The sequence below is a fragment of the Podarcis vaucheri genome (assembly GCF_965113315.1).
Source record: "Podarcis vaucheri genome assembly, chromosome: 2".
In the NCBI taxonomy this organism is placed as follows: domain Eukaryota; kingdom Metazoa; phylum Chordata; class Lepidosauria; order Squamata; family Lacertidae; genus Podarcis; species Podarcis vaucheri.
The window spans coordinates 125,102,965-125,126,824 of record NC_138760.1 but is presented as its reverse complement, the minus strand read 5'-3'; the positions used below and the strand labels follow the sequence as shown (position 1 = coordinate 125,126,824).

General features: G+C 45.8%; 2 protein-coding genes across 2 annotated transcripts; one reads left to right on the top strand and one right to left on the bottom strand.

The window, feature by feature from the left end:
* The first annotated feature begins 4,689 nt into the window (after nt 1-4,689).
* Nucleotides 4,690-10,206, top strand: LOC309525157 (uncharacterized protein). The gene is made up of 3 exons (XM_082210618.1): nt 4,690-4,880; nt 6,928-7,054; nt 8,971-10,206. The coding sequence occupies exons 2-3, from the start codon at nt 6,934-6,936 to the stop codon at nt 9,732-9,734; spliced, it is 885 nt and encodes a 294-aa protein (XP_082066744.1). The 5' UTR covers nt 4,690-4,880; nt 6,928-6,933; the 3' UTR covers nt 9,735-10,206.
* Nucleotides 10,207-14,293: 4,087 nt separating this feature from the next.
* DNAAF6 (dynein axonemal assembly factor 6) lies at nt 14,294-23,774 on the bottom strand. The gene is made up of 6 exons (XM_082213327.1): nt 23,575-23,774; nt 21,479-21,533; nt 19,288-19,396; nt 17,137-17,233; nt 15,769-15,854; nt 14,294-14,741 (listed from the first exon to the last, which is right to left on the bottom strand). The coding sequence occupies exons 1-6, from the start codon at nt 23,680-23,682 to the stop codon at nt 14,612-14,614; spliced, it is 585 nt and encodes a 194-aa protein (XP_082069453.1). The 5' UTR covers nt 23,683-23,774; the 3' UTR covers nt 14,294-14,611.
* Nucleotides 23,775-23,860: the final 86 nt, after the last annotated feature.

The following is a 23,860-nucleotide window of genomic DNA, read 5'->3' as shown; positions in this document are numbered from 1 at the left end:
GGTGAGCTGGAAGGTAGGGGGCACCTCCATTACCATTTACTCCTGTGTTGTAAGAAAAACCTGCTCCTTCTTCCTTATGGGGTGTTCTGGAGCCTGTATAGAGTCCCTAAGTGGGTTCCCTATTGGTAGTCGAAACTAAGAGACCAACCAGAGTATACTGAGAAGCAAAGCGGCTAGTAAGCCTGATCTTTATTAAAGGAAATGAACTGTTGCACCAGGGTCCCCACTCACCACACGCAGGAGGAAGGAGAACCCTGAACAATGGTGCACAAGCCCTTATATAGACTTTTGAAATTGCCCACCCTGTAGCTGAAGACCACCCCCCAAAACATCATACATACATCACAGAAGGTGGGGGTCTACAGCAGAAATCCTGTCTGCCAGGATACCTGATAATGGTCACTGATTGCTTTACCTGGGCAGCCTGGCCATTCTTTTGTGATGGTTAATACCAAGGTTAGGCAACCTAAGGCCCGTGGGCCAGATGCGGCCCAATTGCCTTCTCAATCCGGCCGGCGGATGGTCCGGGAATCAGCGTGTTTTTACATGAGTAGAACGTCCTTTTATTTAAAATGCATCTCTGGGTTAGTTGTGGAGCAAAGGAATTCATTCATTCCCCCCCCCCACAAAATATAGTCTGGCCCACCACACGGTCTGAGGGACGGTGGAACAGCCCATGGCTGAAAAAGGTTGCTGACGCCTGGTTAATACTTTAGTTCCTGAATCCAGGTGACAGGTTCAACCTGTTCATACACAAATACACCCTTAAGATAGGATTCGCCAGCAAAAAGACAATGGGAAAGCTTTCCCCATTTGCCTCCCTTACTGCAAAGGAATATCTGAGGTCATTGGGAGAGTCAAAATGGCTTCAGGATTGCTCTCCTGTGCTATTTTAGATACATGGTTCATATATTTAGATGTGTGCATTTATGAATATCTATTCTATATTTGAGACCCTAACATTCTTGTAACACCTGTGTTTTGCTGGAGGGCTGGTGATGGGAAAGGGCTCTCTCTCCATCTTACGTATTTATATATAGTGTTTATATCCCATCTTTTCCTCCAAGGAACTCAATGTGGCCTACTTAGTTCTCCCCTCCTTGTTAGATCCCACCACCCCAAACAACCCTGTGAGCCACATCAGGCTGAGAAGCAGTGACTGTGCCAAAATTCCCTTACTTTTTTACACGTCCACCACATATGGAAAAAAAGTTCCCTCCATTTCTTTACATTTCCAACACATATCTGATTCTACTTTGTACATCTTAGCCAACCTAGGTAAAGATAAAGGGACCCCTGACCATTAGGTCCAGTCATGGAAGACTCTAGGGTTGCGGTGGTCATCTCGCTTTACTGGCCAAGGGAGCCGGCGTACAGCTTCCGGGTCATGTGGCCAGCATGACTTAAGCCGCTTCTGGCAAACCAGAGCAGCGCACGGAAACGCCGTTTATCTTCCGCCGAAGCAGTACCTATTTATCTACTTGCACTTTGACGTGCTTTCAAACTGCTAGGTTGGCAGGAGCAGGGACCGAGCAATGGGAGTTCACCCCATCACGGGGATTCGAACTGCCAACCTTCTGATCAGCAAGTCCTAGGCTCTGTGGTTTAACCCACAGCGCCACCCGTGTCCCTCCTTAGCCAACCTACTTGGAGTTAAATGCCATCCATGAATCATTTTCAGATAGTTCTCTTGCAGTAAATTTCAAATCACTTTTCCAGAGTTTCTCCCAGAGGTTTAAGTCTATGTTGTGTCCTATATCTATTGCCCAGTGTGTCACTGAAGCTTTGACTAGTTCGTCTTTTGTTTCCCACTCTAATAGAAGGTAATACATTTTAGACAGGATTCTATCCTTATTTTGTAAAAGTTCTTTTTCAAATTGTGAGCTTTGGTCCAAAACCCCATTTTTAAAGTCTTACTTAAACATATCAGATATCTGGTGGTATCGTAACCAATCTGTAACTTGGCTTCTTAAGTCTTCCATAGGCTTCAAACTGGGTTCCCTCCCTGTAAAGTCTAGCAGTTCCCTAAGTTGTGCATTGTCTATCCATATTAACTCTTTTAATTGCTTCAGTGGGGTATAACCATAAAGGTTAATTGTAATTGCTTCAGTGGGGTATAACCATAAAGGTTTTTTCCTTCCAGCAAATTTTTATATTTCTCCCCAACTTTTTTTTCATAAGTGGTGAACATGTTAAAAAAAGTAAAAGAATTTTGGGAAATAATTTATAATGAGCTGAAAAAAATATTTAAAACTACCTTCCCAAAAAGACCAGAGTCCTTTCTATTGGGGGTGTCAGAAATGTTTATTTGTGTACACAACAACAGTGGCTCATGCTTTGTTAGCCCCAAAATGGAAAGTGAGCAAGGACCCCTGTAAAGAGAATTGGCAACTTAAGATGTTAGAATATGCAGAACTTGCAGGTTTTACATATAGAATAAAAGAGCAAGAAGAATGTGTATTTAAGGAAAAGTGGAAAATACTTACTGAATATATGGAAAATAACTGTAAGCAGGTGAAAACGTTGGCAGCATTAAGATAAACTCAACAGTGTAAGTAATAATTGATTGTTGTGAAAGTGGAAATCTGATTTGAATGGTTAAGGTAAAATATGCAGGAATAAAGGATATACGAAATGAACCATGGAAGGATAAGAAGTGAAGCCATGGGATACCTTAACGTGTGTAAAATGTTTATTTTGAAATGTAAATTGAAAATCTAATAAAAATTATTTTGAAAGAGAGAGAGGAGAAGCAGCAACTGTTCCATGATCACCCAGTGAACTTCATGGTCGAGTAGGGATTTGAACCCCAGTCTCCCAGCTCCTAGTCCAACGCTCTAACCACTACAACACCCTGCCTCCCTTTTTGAGAATAAGGAAAGCTACATGCCAGTATAGTTAAAACTATGGTTTTTCCAGTAGTGATGTATGGAAGTGGGAGCTGGACCATAAAGAAGGCTGATTGCCAAAGAATTGACGCTTTTGAATTATGGTGCTGGAGGAGACTCTTGAGAGTCCCATGGACTGCAAGAAGATCAAACGTATCCATTCTGAAGGAAATCAGCCCTGAGTGCTCACTGGAAGGACAGATCATGAAGCTGAGGCTCCAATACTTTGGCCACCTCACGAGAAGAGAAGACTCCCTGGAAAAGACCCTGATGTTGGGAAAGATGGAGGGCACAAGGAAAAGGGGACAACAGAAGACGAGATGGTTGGACAGTGCTCTCGAAGCTACCAGCATGAGTCTGACCAAACTGCGGGAGGCAGTGGAAGACAGGAGTGCCTGGCGTGCTCTGGTCCAGGGGGTCACGAAGAGTTGCACACGACTCAACGACTAAACAACAACAACAACAGGCCTTGGGGGAGGTTGTCATTTATCCCCATATTGTTGATCTAATCTTCAAGGGGCTGAGTAGGCAACTTTTTCAGGCTCTGGAGGGCCTGAGAAATGTCTCTTGCCTCTTTCAAGGCTTAATACAGTACTGAACATCTAAAGCCCCTTAAAGCAGGCATGGGGGGGACCTATGGCACTACAACTCCCAGCATGGCCAGTAATTGGGGTGATGGGAGTTGTAGTTCACCAACATACAGAGGGCCACTGCTTCATCATCCTTTCCCTTAAATACTTCAGTGTTTTCTTTTTTCAAAAAAAAATGTTGTTTTTTTCAACATAATATATCAAAACATATCATATTCATTATTTCCCCCGCCCCTTTTTCCCCACCCCCCTCAAACCCTCCCTCCCCACAGAGACTTCCCTCAGCTCCTCTCTGATTTCTCAACCCATATTATTCTCTGCATGTTATATAATTATACAAATCCTCACATTATCTGTCTACCATGTTATCAATCAATAAATTTGTAAATGTTTATTCAAAGCCTGCCAAGGTTTCATTTTTAAGTAATTTGTGAAAAGTTCCCATTCTTCCTTAAAATCACAGTTGTCCTTTATCTCACAGTTTGTATGTCGGTTTAGCCAGTTCTGCATAGTTCATAAATTTCTCTTGCCACTGTTCTTTTGTCGGGGTTTCCTAATTCTTCAATCCGCCACCGCAAAAACAAGCAGGCCGCCCCTGCGGCCTAACCAGGGGCCCAGCAGACCACCCTTGCAGCCTAGCCAACAAAAGCTGAAAAGGGCCACAAAAACGCGGCCTAGCGAAAGAAAGAAGGCCGCAAAAATGTGGCCTAGCGAAAGAAAGAAGGCCGCAAAAACGTGGCCTAGCGAAAGAAAAAAGGCCGCAAAAACGTGGCCTAGCGAAGGAAAAAAGGCCACAAAACCGCGGCCTAGCGAAAGAAAGAAGGCCTAGCGAAGGAAAGAAGGCCGCAAAAACGTGGCCTAGCGAAGGAAAGAAGGCCACAAAAACGTGGCCTAGCGAAGGAAAGAAGGCCGCAAAAACGCGGCCTAGCAAAAGAAAGAAGGCCGCAGAAACGCGGCCTAGCGAAGGAAAGAAGGCCGCAGAAACGCGGCCTAGCAAAGGAAAGAAGGCCACAAAAACGCGGCCTAGCGAAAGAAAGAAGGCCGCAAAAACACGGCCTAGCGAAGGAAAAAAGGCCACAAAACCGCGGCCTAGCGAAGGAAAGAAGGCCACAAAAACACGGCCTAGCGAAAGAAAGAAGGCCGCAAAATGCGGCCTAGTCTCGTGGAGGGGCCAAGCCACACACACACACACACACACACACACACACACCCGATCCAGGCAAAATGCGGAGGCCGGTTACTTACCTCAGTCCGGCCACCTGGACACACTCCGGATGATCCTGATCCTGGAAGGAAGAACGGCAAAAGAAGCTTGGGCCCACCTCCGGCCGGCCATCCATTGTCCTCCCTGGTGAAGGGCGGGTCAAAGGCCAGCCCAAGCAGGTGGGTGGCACCCGCCCAGGTGAGCCTTGCTTGGTGCCACAAACCCCGCCCACCCGTGGGGAAGGGAGGGCGGATATTCTTCCATCCTTGTGCTCTTGCCGCTGTTGTTGCATACATAAAGTCTTCGTTTTCTTTGGCAGGTCTTGTCCTACAATCCCTAACAAAAATGCTTCTGTTTTTTTAACAAATGTCCTTTTAAACATTTTCTTCAATTCATTATATATCATTTCCCCCAAAAAATTTAACTTCTCTACATTCCCACCACATAGGATAAGAAGTCCCTTCTTTTTTTTACATTTCCAACATGTATTTGACCCTGTTTTGTACATTTTTGCTATCTGTACTGGTGTTATATACCATCTATACATTGTTTTCATATAATTTTCTTTCAAAAGAGAACTGTCTGTAAATTTTAAATCTGTTTTCCACAATTTTTCCCAATCCTCAAATTGTATGTTATGTCCTATATCTTGTGCCCATTTGATCATGACTGATTTTACCTCCTCGTCCTTTGTTTCCCATTCTAGCAGAATACTATATGCACTCTTCAGCAGCTTCACATCTTCATCTATAACTTCCTTTTCAAATTTGGAATTGCCTGTAATGTAACCAACTCTGAAAATGATCTTTTATTTCCTCATAATCTTTTAGTTTCCATTTTCCTTCTTGGTCCTTTAATAAATCTCTGTATGTAAGCCACTTCCCCTTTTTACCAAGTGGTTTTGAAGGAAGGTGAGGACAGGTGACCTCACCTAGGCCCGAAGTCAAACCCCCCCCCCCCCAAGCAGGCTCAAAGCTTCTCAAAGCTTTTCAAAATCATTTTCTCAACAGCTAAGCATCAGAAACATTCCGCTTGCTGTAACTAAAAAGATTGCAACAAGGTAGAGAACAGAGCCCATTGTCTTCTCAGGCCTTTCTCAGAACCACATTGCAACTTGCTTTCTCTCCGGGAACCATGCCAAAGCACAAGAATGAAACAACGGGAACACTCTGAAAACCCCCTCACCCCCTTTCCTGCCAAGAGTCCACAATAGTCCCAAGACAGCTTTCTGTACATGCTCAGGAACCTCAACATGGGGCAGGACTCCTGAGGGAGGAGAAAGGGGGAGGGAACTAGAAAGGGGTATATATGTTTGTGCACATCACTGTGAACTCGTGCATGCTTTTTGTGACTTATCACACTTGCTCCTTCTACCAGTTCATGGATGGTAGAAATAAAAGCCTTTTCTCCGAAACTATTCCTTGAGTGTCTGTTGACTCCCACTTCCCTTTCCCAGGCGCAATATTTTTCCCACCCGAGGGCAAAGCCTCATAAGGCTACAGTTTGAGCAACAAAGCTTCAATTGGTGACAGCCGCCAAAGTGTCTTTTGTTCAATACTTTGATGTTTTCACATTCTGTAGAATTTTACGTGCCATATTTTATCTGAACAATCGGGATGAATTTCAGGAACCAAAAAGTCATATTGAAAAATACAGCTTTCGAACCCGTCTGGCCCCCAAAATGGCAACTAGGCATTCCATTTTGTCGACCGTAACCCTGGCTTAAGGAGCCATTTGGCTACCTGGCTTAGATATATTGAGTTTTCAAAGTGTTGGTGCTGACCTTTAAAGCCCTAAACGGCCTTGGCCCAGTATACCTGAAGGAGCGTCTCCACCCCCATCATTCTGCCCGGACGCGGAGGTCCAGCTCCAAGGGTCTTCTTCTGGTTCCCTCCCTGCGAGAAGTAATGCTACAGGGAACCAGGCAGAGGGCCTTCTTGGTGATGGCGCCCACCCTGTGGAACGCCCTCCCACCAGATGTCAAGGAGATAAAGAACCACACAACTTTTAGAAGACATCTGAAGGCAGTCCTGTATCGGGAATTTTTTATGTTTGGCGTTTTACTGTTTTTACATGTGCTGTAAGCCGCCCAGAGTGGCTAGGGAAACCCAGCCAGATGGGTGGGGTAGAAATTATAAAATTATTATTATTTATAAAACTGATCTGGTTGGCCACTGTGAGAACAGGATGCCATTGGCTTGGTCCAGTAGGGCTGTTTTTAATGGATGCCTTTCTGATGTTTCAGGCGTCTATGGAGAAGGAGGAGGCTGCAAATACCTCTGAGGCCTGCCAGGCTCAGGCAGCTGTGAAACAGAGGCAACCATGGCAGGAAATGGAAGGAGAAGTTGACAATGAAGAGGCCAGGTGTCTGAGTAAGGAGAAGCTCTGCTTTCTGAGCCTGCATTTTTGATGCCCCCCAGTTTCTGTCTTCTTTTTAATACATACCGTATTTTTTGCACCATAACACTCACTTTTTTCCTCCTAGAAAGTAAGGGGAAATGTCTGTGCGTGTTATGGAGCGAATGCCTGCGGGTGGCGGGGGGGATCTGCTGCAGTCGTGAGCAGAGGATCCATGGCTCCCCTTCCTTCCCTCCTCCATGGTTACAAAGCATGGATCCACATGGATCCTCAGGATTTTTGCATTGGGCTACTCCAAACTCACTGTCAGATCACATGTCTGTGGCCACAGCATGAACCACAAAAATCATATATCCACTATTTCGTTTAGAATATTTTTTCCCTTGTTTTCCTCCTCTAAAAACTACGTGCGTGTTATGGTCGGGTGCGTGTTATAGAGCAAAAAATACGGTATATTTTAATGAAATATTCTGTTTTACAATTTAGAGTATTCATTTAAACAACCTAAAAATATCAATGACTTCTCTTCTTCTCTTTCCATGGTTCATTTTGCATAGCATAAATCCCTGCATGTTTTATATAAACTAAACCATTCAGCATTCCATGATTACATCCATCAAAACTTATTTACACTGTTGAATTTATCTTAATGCTGCCCGTGTTTTTAAGCGTACAGAATTCCCCCCCCCATATATTCAATAAACATTTTCCAATCTTCTTTAAACAAATATTCTTCTTGTTCTCTTATTCCATAAGTTAGATCTGCAAGCTGCACATATTCCATCAGCTTAAGTTGCCCTTCTTCTTTAGTTGGGACCTCACTCGTTTTCCATTTTGGGGCTAACGAAACACGAGCCACCGTGGTGGCATACATAAATAACCTTTTTTGACACCTGGGAATTTCCATCTGAATTATCCCCCCCAAAAAGGACTCTTGGCTTTTTTGGAAAGGTGCTTTTAAACATTTTTTTCAATTCATTATAAATTATTTCCCAATATTCTTTGACCCTTTTACGTCATCAAAAGGGTAAAAGAGGGAGCCCCACAGTTCCTAGCCTTGCCTTTTAGTTTCACATCTATTGCTGTTAGTGCTTGTGTAATGGGGTAGTTTTGTTGACAAATTTATCGTATTTTCAGCTCTATAGGACGCACTGGACGATAAGACGCACCTAGTTTGGGGGGGAGGAAACAAGAAGAAAAAAATTCTGAACCCCAGAAGCCAGAACAGCAAGAGGGATCTGGCTTCTGGGATAACCTCTTGCTGTTCTGGCTTCGGGGACAGCCTTTGAAGCCACTGCAAGGCAGTGGGGTGAAGGCACCCTGCTGCCCTGTGGAGGCTTTGCACACCTAACCCCAAGCTAGAACAGGGAGACGGAGCGCTGCGCAGTACTCCGTCTCCCTGAACTGGCTTTGGGCTTAGCCGCACACCCTGCATTCGCTCCATAAGACACACACACATTTTCCCTTACTTTTTAGAAAGGAAAACGTGCGTCCTATAGAGCGAAAAATACGGTACTTTGCAGGCTCCCATAAACATCTGGTTGATCACTGTTGGTAGAAGATTCTGGACCAGATGAGCTTTTAGTCTCACCCAGCAGGGCTCACCTTAAAGCATTACAGTCCAGGAAAACCAAACAAAAATCTCCAGCAGCTGGGTCCTTCAGAGGGGATGCAATGTTTTCTTGTAGGAAAGGTTCCCAAAGCATTCACCTTATGACAATGGGTTTCACTGAATCATTGGTGAGCTCAACCCCTGGAGTTTGGGGACAGGGAACATTGCAAATTTGGAATGCTGGAGCAGGTGGGTGAAGTGGACAGCTAAGTTTTCCCACCAGCCTTTCCAGAGGGGAGAATATGACTCACGATGGGGGAAGAGAGAGTAAACTGTGGTCTTGCTTGTCATTTTGGGTCTTCCTCTTTATTCCGACAGGTGATGTGCAGGTAGTTGAGAATGAGGTAGAACCATGTGCGATTCTGCCAGGACTTAAGCATGAAGATGTAAAAGAGAACTTGAAACACAAGAGAGTTCCTACAAAAGAGAGACCCCATAAATGTGAACAGTGTGGGACAAGCTTCAATTGGAAGTCAAACCTTATTGCACATCGAAGACTCCATGCAGGGGTGAAGCCATATACACACTCCAGGGGTGGAAAGAGCTTCTGTTGTACATCAAAAGTTGCCAGAAGTCAAGGAATTTGCACAGGAGAGATGCTCTATAAATGTGACGTGTGTGAAAAGAGCTTCAAGAGGAAGTCAAACTTGACTGCACATCGAAGAATCCACACTAGAGAGACATTTCATAAATGCTCAGACTGTGACCACAGCTTCAGTAACAGCACAAACCTTACTGCACATCAGAGAACCCATACAGAGAAAAAGCTAGACAGTGGCACCAGTTATGCTTCTCAAGCAAGCTCTATTGAACATAAAACAATCCGCACTGAAGAGAGACCTTATAAATGCTCAGCATGTGAGCATAGCTGCAGTAGCAGCACAAACCTTATTGCACATTGGAGAGTCCACATAGAGAAGCCAGATTGTGGCATAAGCTCTGTTCCTCCATCAGACTTTGTTGGAGATGGCACAACCCGCTCTGTAAAGAAACATTTTATATGCTCCAAATGTCAAACATGTTTCATGTCTCCCTTAAGCCTTGGAATACATCAGCTGGGTCACAAAGAGCAGGTACCGTAGAATTTTTCAGAACGTGTTTGCTAAATCAAAGGAAATAAAGGAATTCACACAGGAAATGCTTGGAGTGTGGGAAAAAGTGTACACCTTCTTTCACACCAAAGTGACGTGCAGCGTAAATTAATAATGCAGAGTTTTAAAGAATAAAAGCTTTACTGAATTAAAATAAACTTCTTCATAAACAACATGGTTCCAAACAGTTTGAATGAGATTACATACTGACTCTGCTCACAACTGAAACAAACAGTTTCTCACTGAAATTTTACAGAGAGCACAAGAGAAACTGGCTGCTAAGTCACATGTCAGAGTGACTCAACACTTAGCAGTTAGTCCTGAATAACTTTAGTAGGCCCAAATGATTGTGCAGTCCCAGCACTTTCCAGCCTGCTTTGCTGCTTCTGCTCTCATGTGTCTTTGTCACATGACACAAAGAACCCACAGAGGGGAGAAATCATAATGAGAGAATATCCCAATGCCTGTACAGTGGTGCCTCGCAAGACGAAAAGAATCCGTTCCGCGAGTCTCTTCGTCTTGCGGTTTTTTCGTCTTGCGAAGCAAGCCCATTAGCGTCTTAGCGGATTAGCGCTATTAGTGGCTTAGCGGATCAGCTGTTAAGCGGCTTAGCGGTTTAGGATCAGCTGATAAGCGGCTTAGCGGATTAGCTGATAAGCGGCTTAGCGGATCAGCTGTTAAGCGGCTTAGCGGCTTAGGATCAGCTGATAAGCGGCTTAGCGGCTTGGGAAAAGGGGGGGGAGGGAAAAAAAACCCCGCAGGAACTCGCAAAACATTTTCGTCTTGCGAAGCAAGCCCATAGGAAATTCGTTTTGCGAAGCACCTCCAAAACGGAAAACCCTTTCGTGTAGCGGGTTTTCCATCTTGCGAGGCATTCGTCTTGCGGGGCACCACTGTAGCTCGCGAGATGGGGTTCTGCCTTAAGGTTTCTGAGCCTTTGAATACAGTCACAATGCCCTGCTACATTTAACTGGTTATCTTATGTGTAATTGCCTGCCTTTCGTGGGCACATGGGATATTTTGATTATTTAAAACTACATAAAAACTATACTTGCGAAGTATATGTTCTCCCCACCCCTCAAGTTCTGGGCACTGTGGTTTGTTAAGGGCTGCTGGGAATCCTAGTGAACTACAATCCACGGAATTCTCAAGGGGCGAGGAATGTGCTTTGCAGTTATAGTGTATACGTGGCCTTGTTGAACAATTGTAACAAAGTAGAGTTTCTCATTTAAATGTCCATTAAATGACACTGTTCTCACTCAACACAGTTAACAAACATTCTTTGTTTAGATGTCAGTAGGGTCCAATATTAAAAGTAGTAGTAGTACAGTGGTGCTCCGCAAGACGAACGCGCTAGACGAAAGAGTTTTCCGTTTTGGAGGTGCTTCGCAAAACGAATTTCCTATGGGCTTGCTTCGCAAGACGACAATGTCTTGCAAGTTCCTGCTGGGTTTTTTCCCCTCCCCCCCCTTTTCCTAAGCCGCTAAGCCGCTTATCAGCTGATCCGATCAGCAGATAAGCCGCCAAAAGCCGCTAATAGCGCTAATCCTCTAATCCGTCAATGGGCTTGCTTCGCAAGACGAAAAAACCGCTAGACGAAGAGAATCACAGAACGGATTCTTTTCGTCTTGCAAGGCACCACTGTAGTAATAGTAGCCAGTCTATATAAGGCCTCAGTCACACTTGGACTTTTAATGTGGACTTGAAGTTTCTTGTTTCTCTTTTTTAACATCTTTTACCCAGAACTGCTCTGGCAGAAACTGCTGTACTTAATTGAAACACAAACGTTTTAAAATGTGGGGTGGGGGTGTTACTAGGTTGTTGCTTTTTTTGTTTTTATTATGTACTTTGAGTTTCTATATTGTAATTTTATCCTGTGAACTGTCCTGAGATCTGTGGGTAAATGGAAGTATATACATTCAATAAATTATACTAAAATCAGGCCAGGGAAAAAATGTTACAAGTTCCAGGGACAGCCCCTGCAAAAGGTTTTCCCATGTTTTAGGGTTTGCCTTGACCCCAAGCTCTATGGGGAGACTAAGGAATGTCACCCACCTGCCCAAGTTCACTTTTAGGGAGAGGAGCAGGAGAAAGGTCTGCCCTTCCATTGGGAAAAGATTTCCTACCCCCATACAAAGGGGGAAAGACCTATAAATGCATTGTTTTAGCGGAAAAATATACAGGAATGCAAGAACTATAGGAAATGTAAATATATGGGGAAATACCCTTTGCAAAAGCATGTACATTAGGAGATATCTGCACCACAATGCTGACCAATTTTCAAGAGGTCTTTAAAAATAATAAGATGTGAAAATCTGGACAAACTGGTAACTAGAAAAAGAAGACATGGAAAAAAAACTTAAAATTGAAATGGTTTGCTTAATGGGTTTTTAAAAATCCCTCCCCATACTCCCTCCAGCAGGAGCACCCACCCCCTACTAATAAGAATACATAATAATATGACCCACCTGCAGTGCCTCCGCGAGGCCAAGCCCAGCATCTTCCCCGGGGAAGCGGGACAGAAATGGAAGCAGGAGCCTCTGGGCTTCTCCGGGCAGAGAGCGAGGAGAGGCACTGGTCTCGCCTCCGGAAAGCCCCGCTGGATCAGCTGCACGGGCGCCCCAAATAGTTTTCTAAACACAAAGAATCCCAGGTGTCACAAGTTCATGTAGGGTAGAACTTGAACCCAGAGCTTCAAGGGACAATGAAGAAGACCCAACATCAGGAAGAAGTGCTTTCTGGCAGTCAGAGCTTCTGAACAGAGAAACCAGATCCCCCTCGGGAGGAGGCGGCCTCTCCTTCCTTGGAGGTTGATGAGCAGAGGTCGGATGGCCATCTGTCATGGATGCTGGAGCTGAGATTCCTCCATTGCAGGGGGTTGGGCTAGATGACCCCCGGGGTCCCTTCCAACTCTATGATTCTATGATAGGGTTTCTGTGACCCCCTCTCACCTTCCTCCTTGTGTGTGGATGGTGGATTAATAGCAGCACACGCAGGAATCCAGAACTTAAGCATCCAGGACCGATGGGCATCCCACCTCTGCTTCAAAACATCCCAAGAAGGAGAGCCCACCCCCTTCCACCCCACTGTCAGGCAGCTCTTACTGTCAGAAAGTTACAGATAGGTAGCCGTGTTGGTCTGCCATAGTCAAAATAAAAAAATTCCTTCCAGTAGCACCTTAAAGACCAACTAAGTTAGTTCTTGGTATGAGCTTTCGTGTGCATGCACACTTCTTCAGATACCTGTTTAGAGTAGAGAACGCTGATCAGATGTTTGAGCAGCTTCTTAGAGAAAGTGTTGCATAGTTTTCTTGCATATTCAGTGGGATACGTGGATTGTAGAGGGTTCTTAATTCTAAGACCCTTGGGTATAATGTCCAGGTTCTTGCATTTAGTAAGAAAGAAGATATCAGTCTGTACCTGTGCAAGTTTCTTGGTGAGGTTGATGGACTTCCATTTCATGCGGCTCAATGTGGTGCCTTCCATGGCTCCAGTTACAGATAGGTAGCCGTGTTGGTCTGCCATAGTCAAAATAAAAAAATTCCTTCCAGTAGCACCTTAAAGACCAACTAAGTTAGTTCTTGGTATGAGCTTTCGTGTGCATGCACACTTCTTCAGATACCAGAGACCAGAAAGATACCAGATGTCAGAAAGTTGTTCTTGAGCAGGGGTCAGCAACCTTTTTCAGCCATGGGCCGGTCCACTGTCCCTCAGAGCATGTGGTGGGCCAGACAATATTTTGGAGAACGAATTCCAATGCCCCACAAACAACCCAGAGATGCATTTTAAATAAAAGGACACATTCTACTCATGTAAAAACACCAGGCAGACCCCACAAATAACCCAGAGATGCATTTTAAATAAAAGGACACATTCTACTCATGTAGAAACACACTGATTCCCGGACCGTCTGCAGGCCGGATTGAGAAGATGGCTGGACCGCATCTGGCCCCTGGGCCTTAGGTTTCCTACCCCCATTCTTGAGGTTGAGTCGGAATCTCCTTTCTTGTCACTTGAAGCCATGGGTTCGAGTCCTACCTTCCAGGGAGTATAGAAAACGTTTGGGGGTTTTTAAGTTTAGCAGGGGAAAGGCAATTAAGAGGCAACACAATAGGAATTTGTACAATTATTCGCAGCATAGAGGAAAGTTTTGGTCCCACTCTCCTAACACTAGAACTGGGAAGCTGGATGCGGGGAGAGCCAGCTCTTCTTCAAAACACAGAGTCCAACTCTGGGACTCGCTCCCCGAGGAGACAGGGATGGCCACTGTTATAAGTGATAAAACTGGTCCTTTCCTCTTATGGGGCACCCAAGAGCCCATACAGAGTCCTTCTGTAGGTTCTCTATTGGTAGGAGAGAATAACAGCCAACCAGAGAATATTGAGAAGCAAAGCAGCTAGTAAGCCTGATCTTTATTGATCTGTTGCAACAGGGTGCTCCCCTCACTCGCAGAAGGCAGCCTTGAAAACAAACCTTTATCAAATGCAAGGAAACCTCTTTTTCTGCTTATATGTGCAGATCTTCTCAAAATAATATTGATGTACACATGCATTAAGGAATGGAAAAGAGAGTTTAATTATTCACAAAATAGGTGTGCAATTGTCAGAAATAAGAGCAGACAATGGTCCCGGCTGCGAATCTGAAAGTTCAAAGGTTGGACTATAATGTACCTCAATCACCACTCTGTCCAAAAGTACAAGGCTCATCTCCTGCTGGGACACCTCCCCAGCTAGATTTCCATCTCAGAGTCCTGGTGAGAGCTCTAAGGAATGGGAGCTGCAGCAGGAAGGATCCCACCCTTCCTGCTCAGTCCAGCTTTTGTGGTTGCTCACTCAACGACCATTTCTATGGAGCTGCTTCCTTTCCTCTTCAGGCAAAATTGATGAAATCAAGCTCTCGTTTCATCCTCAAGGTGACTTCCAGAGTGCCCTTTTCGGAGAGGAAAGAGGCCTTGCCACTCTTGGTATCCACAGGGTGAGGCAGGTGCAAGAGAAGCTTCCTGGGAAACAGAAAAGTAGAAGCTGTCACCTGAAGCTGCCATATGAGGGAAGGAAGGAAGGAAGGAAGGAAGGAAGGAAGGAAGGAAGGAGAGGAGGAGTTTGGACTTGATATCCCGCTTTATCACTACCCGAAGGAGTGTCAAAGCGGCTAACATTCTCATTTCCCTTCCTCCCCCACAACAAACACTCTGTGAGGTGAGTGGGGCTGAGAGACTTCAGAGAAGTGTGACTAGCCCAAGGTCACCCAGCAGCTGCATGTGGAGGAGCGGGGAGGCGAACCCGGTTCACCAGATTACGAGTCTATTGCTCTTAACCACTACACCACACTGGCTGAAAGAAGAAAGAAAGAAAGAAAGAAAGAAAGAAAGAAAGAAAGAAGGGAATCTTTGTGGCCAAGGCTGAGGGGAGCCTCTGCCTCAAACATTAAAAACTTCCCATCAGATGCCAAGGAAATAAACATCTATCTGACTTTTAGAAGACATCCAAAGGGAAGTTTGAGGTTTTTTGTGTTTTCAATATTTTGTCAGAAGCTGCTCAGAATGGCTGGGGCAACCCAGTCAGATGGGCGGCATATAAATAATAAAATTGTTGTTGGGGGGGCACACAAAGAGTTCAGAAACTCTCCCCACCAAAAACAATAATTTCCTTCCTTCCAGATCTTTGGCAGCCACTGATTCCCACTTTCAAAGCTTTTTCCTGCACACAAAGCTTGCGTGCATCTTTCTGAAAGCGCTAGCCAAGACTCAAGGGTGTACTAAGAAAAAGGCAGAGAATAGAGAGCGTTACCAGACACCAAAAACAGCCAGCCCCTGTCACCAACCCTGAAGTGCCACACTGGAGGCCACAGGCCGGCGGAAAGTCTGCCTTTCTACCCAAGAATCTTCACCCAAGAATCAGCCGACCAATCAGCCAACTAAGCAAGGTTCATTCCTCGTGTGTGCAGGAGTTCCGTCATGAGCAAGCGGCTGCTGCCAAATTGGGCCAAAATAATTGAGGGGAACTTCCACACCCCTCCTGCCAGCTTACTTCTCTGGGCTCCGGAGATCAAGAACCTTTTCCCGGATATCAAGGGTAATGTCTGAAGCCTTCGTATCTGGAAGTTTGATTTTAATCTGAAATGAAAAACAGAGGTGGTTACCAGGGAGCACCGTTACAGCTCCTTGCTGGGGACACAAGGGATGCTAGGTGAAAATATTATTAATATTATTATTTATTATTAATGCAATTTATAATAACAGATAATGATAATAATAATAATTATAATAATAATGATGATGATGATGATTTGTATACCACCCTATACCTGTAGGTCTCAGTGTGGTTCACAACATAAAGTTACAATTTAAAGCCCCAAAATACATAATAAAAATAACTAAAACAATTAGCGTGACTAATGTATACAAACTATTCAAAAATACACTCCGCAACAAAAGCCCCAAAACACTAGCCCAGCCCACAAAAACTACCGTATTTTTCACCCTATAGGACGCACTTTTTCCCCTCCAAAAATGAAGGGGAAATGTGTGTGCGTCCTATGGGGCGAATGCAGGCTTTTGCTGAAGCCTGAAGAGCGAGGGGGGTCGGTGCGCACCGACCCCTCTCGCTCTCCAGGCTTCAGGAGAGCCCCACCGCCAGCCCCACAAGCTCGGGGGATAGCGGGGAGGCGCAGCGCACCTTTCCCGCTGTCCCCTGACTTGGTTAGAAGGCTGGCGGAGGGCTTCCCCCTCCTCCAGCCCCGCAAGCTCCCAGAGTGATGCCAAAGCTGCATGCAGCTTGGGCATGGCTCTGGGTCCTGTTCTGGGGGCTGGGGGAGGGGGAAGTCCGAGCTTCCCCCGCCCCAGCCCCGCGCCTGGGGGGGGGATAATTTTTTTCCCTTTTATTTCCCCCTCAAAATCTAGATGCGTCCTATGGGCCGGTGCGTCCTATAGGGAGAAAAATACGGTAAATACAAATGAATATATAACACTTAAAAGCAATTTTGAAGAACCCCACCCCCAAATAAAACTGCACCTAGCCAAGTCAAAGGACGCCTGGACAGTTGTCCAACTGAATTCAATTCATGGGGTGCGAATGAGGGGATTGTCGCTTTTCTAGGTCATGTGGCCAGCATGACTAAACTGCTTCTAGCTCACAGAAACGCCGTTTACCTTGGCGCTGCAGCGGTACCTGTTTATCTACTTGTGCTGGTATGCTATCGAACGGCTAGGTTGGCAGGAGCTGGGACAATGCAATAGGAGCTCACCCCGTCAAGCAGATTCGAACTGCAGACCTTGCGATCGGCAAGCCCAAGAGGCTCCACAGTTTAGTCCACAGCACCACCCACGTCCCCGTTAAAACCCCATCCCCGTTAGAATAATGGGCCAAATACGTTAAGAGGGAGAGCCGCCTTCTTACCAGCATATCCTCACAGCAAGCCGTAGACGCGTCCTTCCTGCTCATTCCCAGGAACATGTCCTCGGCACTCACATGCTGCTTGAATAATATTTCGTATCTGTGAAAGACAATGTTTGCCAGCAAGGCTGAAAGCCCCTGGGGTGGGGCACCTCTTTTCATCAGCTGCTGCCTGGCAGCCCCTACACTCCCAACGGGGCAGAGCCCGCTGCTTTCAGTTCCTGCTCAGCCACTGCAACCCCAGAAAGCAACTGGAGGGAGCTGGACAAGCATTGGCCTCCAGCTGCCAAGCAATTATGTAGCAAGCTGCTTCTGGCTGTGTCCTTCTTTCCCATCCACAATTTCTTCTTGGAGCCTGAACCTCACAGAGCTTTTCTAACCAATTTCAATTAATTTTCCATTGGCGAACCATTCTCTCTCTCTCTCTCTCTCTCCCCCCCTCCCTTTCCCTCTCAATGCCAATTTATTTAATTTGGAATGATTTTAAGATTTTAAGAAATGCAAGAACATAGCTGGGTATTGCATTTCAAGCATGTAATGCCCCTAATCAGCGGCGTAGCGTGGGTTGTCAGCACCCGGGGCAAGGCAAGTAATTTGCGCCCCCTAACCCCTAACCTGCCGCCGCTGCCAGCTTCTTCTTGCTGCTGCCTGGTCTGGTCTGGTGTGGTTCTCTCCCGCGCTCAGCGCTGCGCTGGGCGGCCGCTGCACTGTCCCTCCCCCAGATAGTCCCTCGCTCTCTCTCCGCACCGCACGCCTGGCACCCACCCCCTCCACAGTGGGCGGCGACCCAGCGGCTCGGATCGGATTCGCACAGCCAGCACTGCAGTGAGAGAGAGTGAGCCAGGTAGGGGCAGAGAGCTGTGAGTGCGAGCGCCCCCCCCCAGATGTTGCGCCCGGTGCGGCCGGCCCCCCCTGCACCCCCCACGCTATGCCACTGCCCCTAATATAATTGAGCAAAGTAAATTGAGTTATTTCCCTACAGGAAAGAACTTGGCCTCTTGGGAGAAACTGTGGAAAACAACAATAAACTTCTCGGCATGCTATACTCTAGAATAGAACCTACGTAAGATGTTATATAGATGGTACCTCACCCTTAGTAAACTTGTAAAAATGTATAAAAAGGGAACCATGTTGGAAATGTGAAGAGATTGAAGGGACATTTATACATATGTGGTGGGGGTGTAAGAAAGCCAACGTGTATTGGGAGATGATATACTCAGAACTAAAAAAGATGTTAAGAGTCTCATTTCCCAAGAAACCAGAGATGTTCTTATTGAGTATAGTAGAGGGGGAAATACACAATAAAGTACTTAGTCTTTTCCTCTATGCAATAACAGCGGCCAGAATAATCTGTGCCCCAAAGTGGAAGGACAAAAATAGTCTCGCAAAAGCAGACTGGCAGAATAAGCTAATAGAATACACAGAGCTAGCAATGTTGACTGCAAAGATAAGAATTTAGGATGAGTCAGATATAAAAGAAGGGTGGGAATACTGTACTTTGATGAATATTTAAAGAAATATAACAATCAGATAAACTTCCAAGTGGGGTTAGATACTGAGCCGCAGTTAAAAATAAGCAGAAGAGGGTTGGCAATTAAGGAGATGCAACTTAACAAGGACTAAATAAGAGGGATGTGTGTGGTAACCAAAGAGTGTAATATAAATGACGACAACTGTATAATTGATGTACTAAGATATGTAAAATGTATTTTTTAAAAAATTAAGAGAACTTTGTCTATAGATTTGGTAGCAGCGCCTGTTTGAAACAGCAGAAGATTTAATTGCCTCCTTCTCTCTGCCAGGACGGTGCCTGCCCTGCCTGTCAGCTGCTCCAGAGCTACTCATGTGTTGCAGCAATTTCAATGCAATTTATAAAGCTGCACTCCTAACCCCACTTCCTGACTGGCACGGTATGGCAGCAGCAGCCAGCCAGATGTTAGTCGTCAAATCTTGCGACCAGACATCTCCACTTACTCGCAAAAGGCCTGTCGCCTGTGGTGAAATGCAACTGGTGCCCGGTTAATTTCAAACACTGAACCAACCCATACAAGACTGTTTAAGATAACTCCCTCATCCAAAGGCAAATCAGAGCACGGATTTGGAAGAGAGAGGGAAGCGCTCCTGGCAGGGCATGTGGAGCTCAGATAGGCTTACTCAGGCTGTTCCCTGGAGTCCAAGGCATCATCATTGTACTCAGAATCCTCCGGCACGTCCTCTGCATTCCAGATCTCTTTGCTGTTCCCATATTTCACTTGAGTGGCAGCTGCAAGCAGGAAGACAGAATCACCTGGTTTATTTGTCGTTGCAGAGCACACACAGCTCCCTGGCCTTTTGATACTTGCAGGGCAACAGGCCACGTCTGGCTCATAACACACTCATGGCACAAGGGAGCATCTAAAAAAGACAGTGTCTGTAAATCAACAAGCACCTTGGTTTTCAAGTTATAAATCCCATTCATCACCGGCTGAAATCCCATTAATCAGAGATGTTCGTACATCACTACAAATAATGATTTAGTACCTGTTATGATGCCATTGGGGAAATTGCTACTGATGTTAGAAAGGATGGGCTTATATATAGGCCAGTGCTTTTCGTTGTTGTTGATGATCATGATGATGTTAATTAAATTTGTATACTGCCCTATACTCTTAGATCTCACGGTGGTTCACAACATTATTGGTAAAAAATTAGGTGCCGGTATTCATACATTAAGGGGCGTGGGTGGCGCTGTGGGTTAAACCTAGAGCCTAGTTCCCGTTGCTCGGTCCCTGCTCCTGCCAAAAAGCTGGTCAAAGTGCAAGTAGATAAATAGGTACCACTCCGGCAGTAAGATAAACAGCGTTTCCATGTGCTGCTCTGTTTGCCAGAAGCGGCTTAGTCATGCTGGCCACACGACCCGGAAGCTGTACGCTGGCTCCCTCGGCCAATAAAGCGAGATGAGCGCCGCAACCCCAGAGTCGGCCACGACTGGACCTAATGGTTACGGGTTCCTTTACCTTTACCTTTACTCGAACATTAGTAAGAGTCCTGTGCATTGCTGCAATTCCAAGTTTTATTATTATAAGGCCAGCCTCACTTTAAATAGAGGGAGCTCAAAGAGGATCCATGGACATTCTGTTCCCCAAAGGCTCACAAAACCCTCGACCTGGCTGTATGTGCTCCTTGCAGGCCTCCTGTTAAGGGAGCTACATCAGTGCTGGCCACTGAGTTCTCCTCACTCCTCTTTCTGTGTCTTCTTGCCCTAAGACAGTGGTTACAGGGAGCCTAATGGGATCTGAAGGCTGCGGCTGCCTATGCCACCAGGGCTCACAGGGCAGGAACACTGTTGTGTGTTCTGTGTGATGCATGGAGGTGCCTTGCAGCTCTGTCCTTGTCACCAAGTTCACTGATTCCTTCCATGTGTGAGCGGCATCACTGGGGTTTGTTGTTTCGACGGATGCCGAGGGTGTGCCTGCTATTTTCAGATTTCCTGAGTGATACATGGACAGGACGCTGCAGGCAACCTTTTGATGGCATATCAGTGACGTCCCTGTGCACCCTGCTCCCCCCCCCCACGAAAAAATCTCCTCACTCCTTGCTTGGTGGCATAATGATTGTTGGACATGGGAGAGCTGGGTTTGAAACCCCACTCAGCCGTAAAGCTCATTGGGTGTCCTAGAGCCATTCACCATCTCTTAGCCTAACCTACCTCACAGGGTACTGAAACAACAGGGGAGTGTTATATGTATAACAACTGTTTGTTTTCTTCTCTGGATCACGCTTTGCTTGCAACGCACATTGATACTTTTGGGGGAGTATGTTACGGAAAAGCAGCAATGCGAGAGCGAGCTGCAGGTGGCTGGAAAGCAAAACAGGATGTTGATGTTTGGGACTGTACCATGGGAACAAAGGGGCAGTCTATTCACTGTGCTGAGCACCGGATGTTAGCTCAGAGTGTCATCTGACCTGTACTGGAAGTACAGGGGTGGAGTATATCTCTCTCTGCTGTTGGAGTTTGAACTGTGCAGACACATTTCTCTGTACTGCTGCAAAGACAGAAATAAAGCGATGTAAATACATTTCTGTCTGTCTCTCTCTCCTTCCTGGGGGAGGCAAGGAGGAGGGGTGAGTGGTGTGTTCTTCTCACGCTTGAGGAGGATCGCTGATAGTGACCTTGCCTGTATCCTGCCGGGAGACGCAGACGGGGAGGTCAACAAGGAGCTTAAGCCGAGTGCCTGGAGAGTGGCCAGTTTCCCTCTGATAAGGCTTAAGAATCCGACAAGGTGAACCATGTCCACCACTTTGAGCTCCTTGGAAGATAAAGGTGGTACATAAATGTAATAAATCATTGTAATGCCCGGCTTACCTGTGGGCGCTGCTGCCTTTGGGGGGCCAATGTTCCCTGGGCCTGCACTGCTCACCTGCAAAAAGATTGCATTCAGCCCTTGTCCGTTAGCTGCCCTGAAGAAGGCAGGTCTAAAGCACATTGAAAGCGCAGAGGCTTATGAAGATGATGGAATATGCTGAGATGACTAGATTGACTGTTAGAATTAAAGATGAGGAAAAAATTCTTGAGGAATGGAAACATTTTGTGGAATTTGTCTTTTAATAGCATGGTTATGTGAAAACATATGCAGCATTTGAATTATAGCAACAGATGAGAATGGATAGTTTAGCAAGTTAGAATTAATGTATATAATGGGTAAAATATAATAGCAGCTTTATTTGGTTAGAAAAGAACACTGTGGAAGGGTGGATGGGAGTTCAATTAATAGGAAAGATTTGTTCTGAATGTTGTCTAGAGATATAAGAGCCATTTCCCAATATCTCAAGAGCTGTCACATGAAAGAGGGAGCAAGATTCTTTTCTCCGGCTCCGGGAGGGGGTAGGACTCAAACCAATGGCTTCAAGTTACAAGAAAGGAGATTCCTGATGTTTACATCAGGAAGAACATTCTGACAGTGAGAGCTGTTTGACTGTGGAACAGTCTCTATTGGAAAGCCTCTATTGGAAAGCCTCCTGCTTTTTAAGCAGAGGTTGGATGGCCATCTGTCAATGAGACTTTAGCTGAGATTCCTGCCTTGCTCTTCTTAAAAAAACTAATAATTTGGTTTTACATATTTAACATTATAATCACACCACAACATATCCACAGTTTAAAGATTCCTCCAAGTCTCTGGACCTTCCCACATTCCCCTCCATGGGTTCTGTTGTTAAACCTTTTCGACTGCATCTTTTTTCAATAATCCAATTTTTTTATCACTCCATTATGTCCATATTTCTCGTTACATTACAAGTGTCACTGCAGTCCTGCTAATGTTTTCAGCTGCTTTCTCTTCAGATCGTATAAATCTTCCGCCTTTTACTAAAGATCCCTACATTTCAGGGGGTTTTCATAGATGACCCTCGGGGTCCCTTCCAACTCTACGATTCTAGGATTCTAAAAGAAATGGTCAAAATCTGAAAATTTAATAAAAAGGTCATGTTTAAAGAGAGAAATAAACCCCCTGGAGGGGGAGGGGGTCTCCCCACCCCCGGCCTTCCTCTCACCCAGGGTCGGATTTAGGTTTGATGAGGCCCTAAGCTTCTGAAGGTAATGGGGCCCTTTATATGTCCAGCTGTCAACAACAAATTGTCGCTGTTTTTTGTGTTGAATATATGCTATATGGTACAGTGGACGCTCGGGTTGCGAACGTGATCCGTGCGGGATGCACATTTGCAGCCCGCAGCGTTTGCAATGTCTGCACACGAGCAGGTTGCGATTCGGCGCTTCTGCGCATGCGCAAAGCTCAATTTAGCGCTTTTGTGCATGCGCAACCACCGAAACCCGGAAGTAACCCGTTCCAGTACTTCCAGGTTTCGGCGCGTCCGTAACCTGAAAAACGCAAACTGAAGCGTCTGTAACCCAAGGTATGATTGTAATTTATGGACCTAATAGGTATCTAAAGCCATTTGCACAGAACAAGATATGTATTTTTTCAAAATAAAAAAAATCCTTCCAGTAGCACCTTAAAGACCAACTAAGTTAGTTCTTGGTATGAGCTTTCGTGTGCATGCACACTTCTTCAGATACACTGAAACAGAAGATTGGCAGAATCTCCCATTCCCACCACCCTTCTGAGTAATACCCCTCCCCACCTTCTCACTATATAGAAGGATCTGGCAACTTCTGTTTCAGTGTATCTGAAGAAGTGTGCATGCACACGAAAGCTCATTGCAAGAACTAACTTAGTTGGTCTTTAAGGTGCTACTGGAAGGATTTTTTTTATTTTGACTATGGCAGACCAACACGGCTACCTATCTATTTTTTCAAAGTAATTGTTGAACTGAAATACAATTAAGAAGAAGTATATTCATATTGAAACATAACTAAGAATAAGTATATTGGGGGGGGGGGGCAAGAGAGTGGGGCCCTAAGCTATAGATTGCTTAGCTTATACATAAATCCGGCACTGCTCTCACCCCTATCGCTCTTCCTCCGTCCTCGTCCTCCTCCTCCGGCGGCGACAGCAACTGAGAGAGAGCCAGCAAGGAGGAGGCCGAGCAGAGTTCCAGCTCCGGGGGCTCCATCGCCAGGGCGGCTACAAAGGAACTCGCAGCAGCGCCCAGAAAGCCAGCTGCCCGCCTGCCACCGCCAGCGTCTCCCGCGTCGCCACGGCAACGGCCCGATGGCGCCTGCGCGGGTGCAAGGAGGCTGCGGCGCGCCCATTGGCGGAGGAGCGCCAAGACGACATCGGGAGGCGCCGGA

What these genes read in the sequence shown, in the direction of transcription:
- LOC309525157 (XM_082210618.1), top strand. Translation starts at nt 6,934, where the DNA reads ATGGAGAAGGAGGAGGCTGCAAATACCTCTGAGGCCTGCCAGGCTCAG. An exon ending in TGAAGAGGCCAGGTGTCTGA is followed by an intron (nt 7,055 to 8,970) that starts GTAAGGAGAAGC and finishes TTATTCCGACAG; the next exon opens with GTGATGTGCAGGTAGTTGAG.
- DNAAF6 (XM_082213327.1), bottom strand. Translation starts at nt 23,682, where the DNA reads ATGGAGCCCCCGGAGCTGGAACTCTGCTCGGCCTCCTCCTTGCTGGCT. An exon ending in ACGGAGGAAGAGCGATAGGG is followed by an intron (nt 21,534 to 23,574) that starts GTGAGAGCAGTG and finishes ATCTTTTTGCAG; the next exon opens with GTGAGCAGTGCAGGCCCAGG. An exon ending in GATCTCCGGAGCCCAGAGAA is followed by an intron (nt 14,742 to 15,768) that starts GTAAGCTGGCAG and finishes TCTGTTTCCCAG; the next exon opens with GAAGCTTCTCTTGCACCTGC.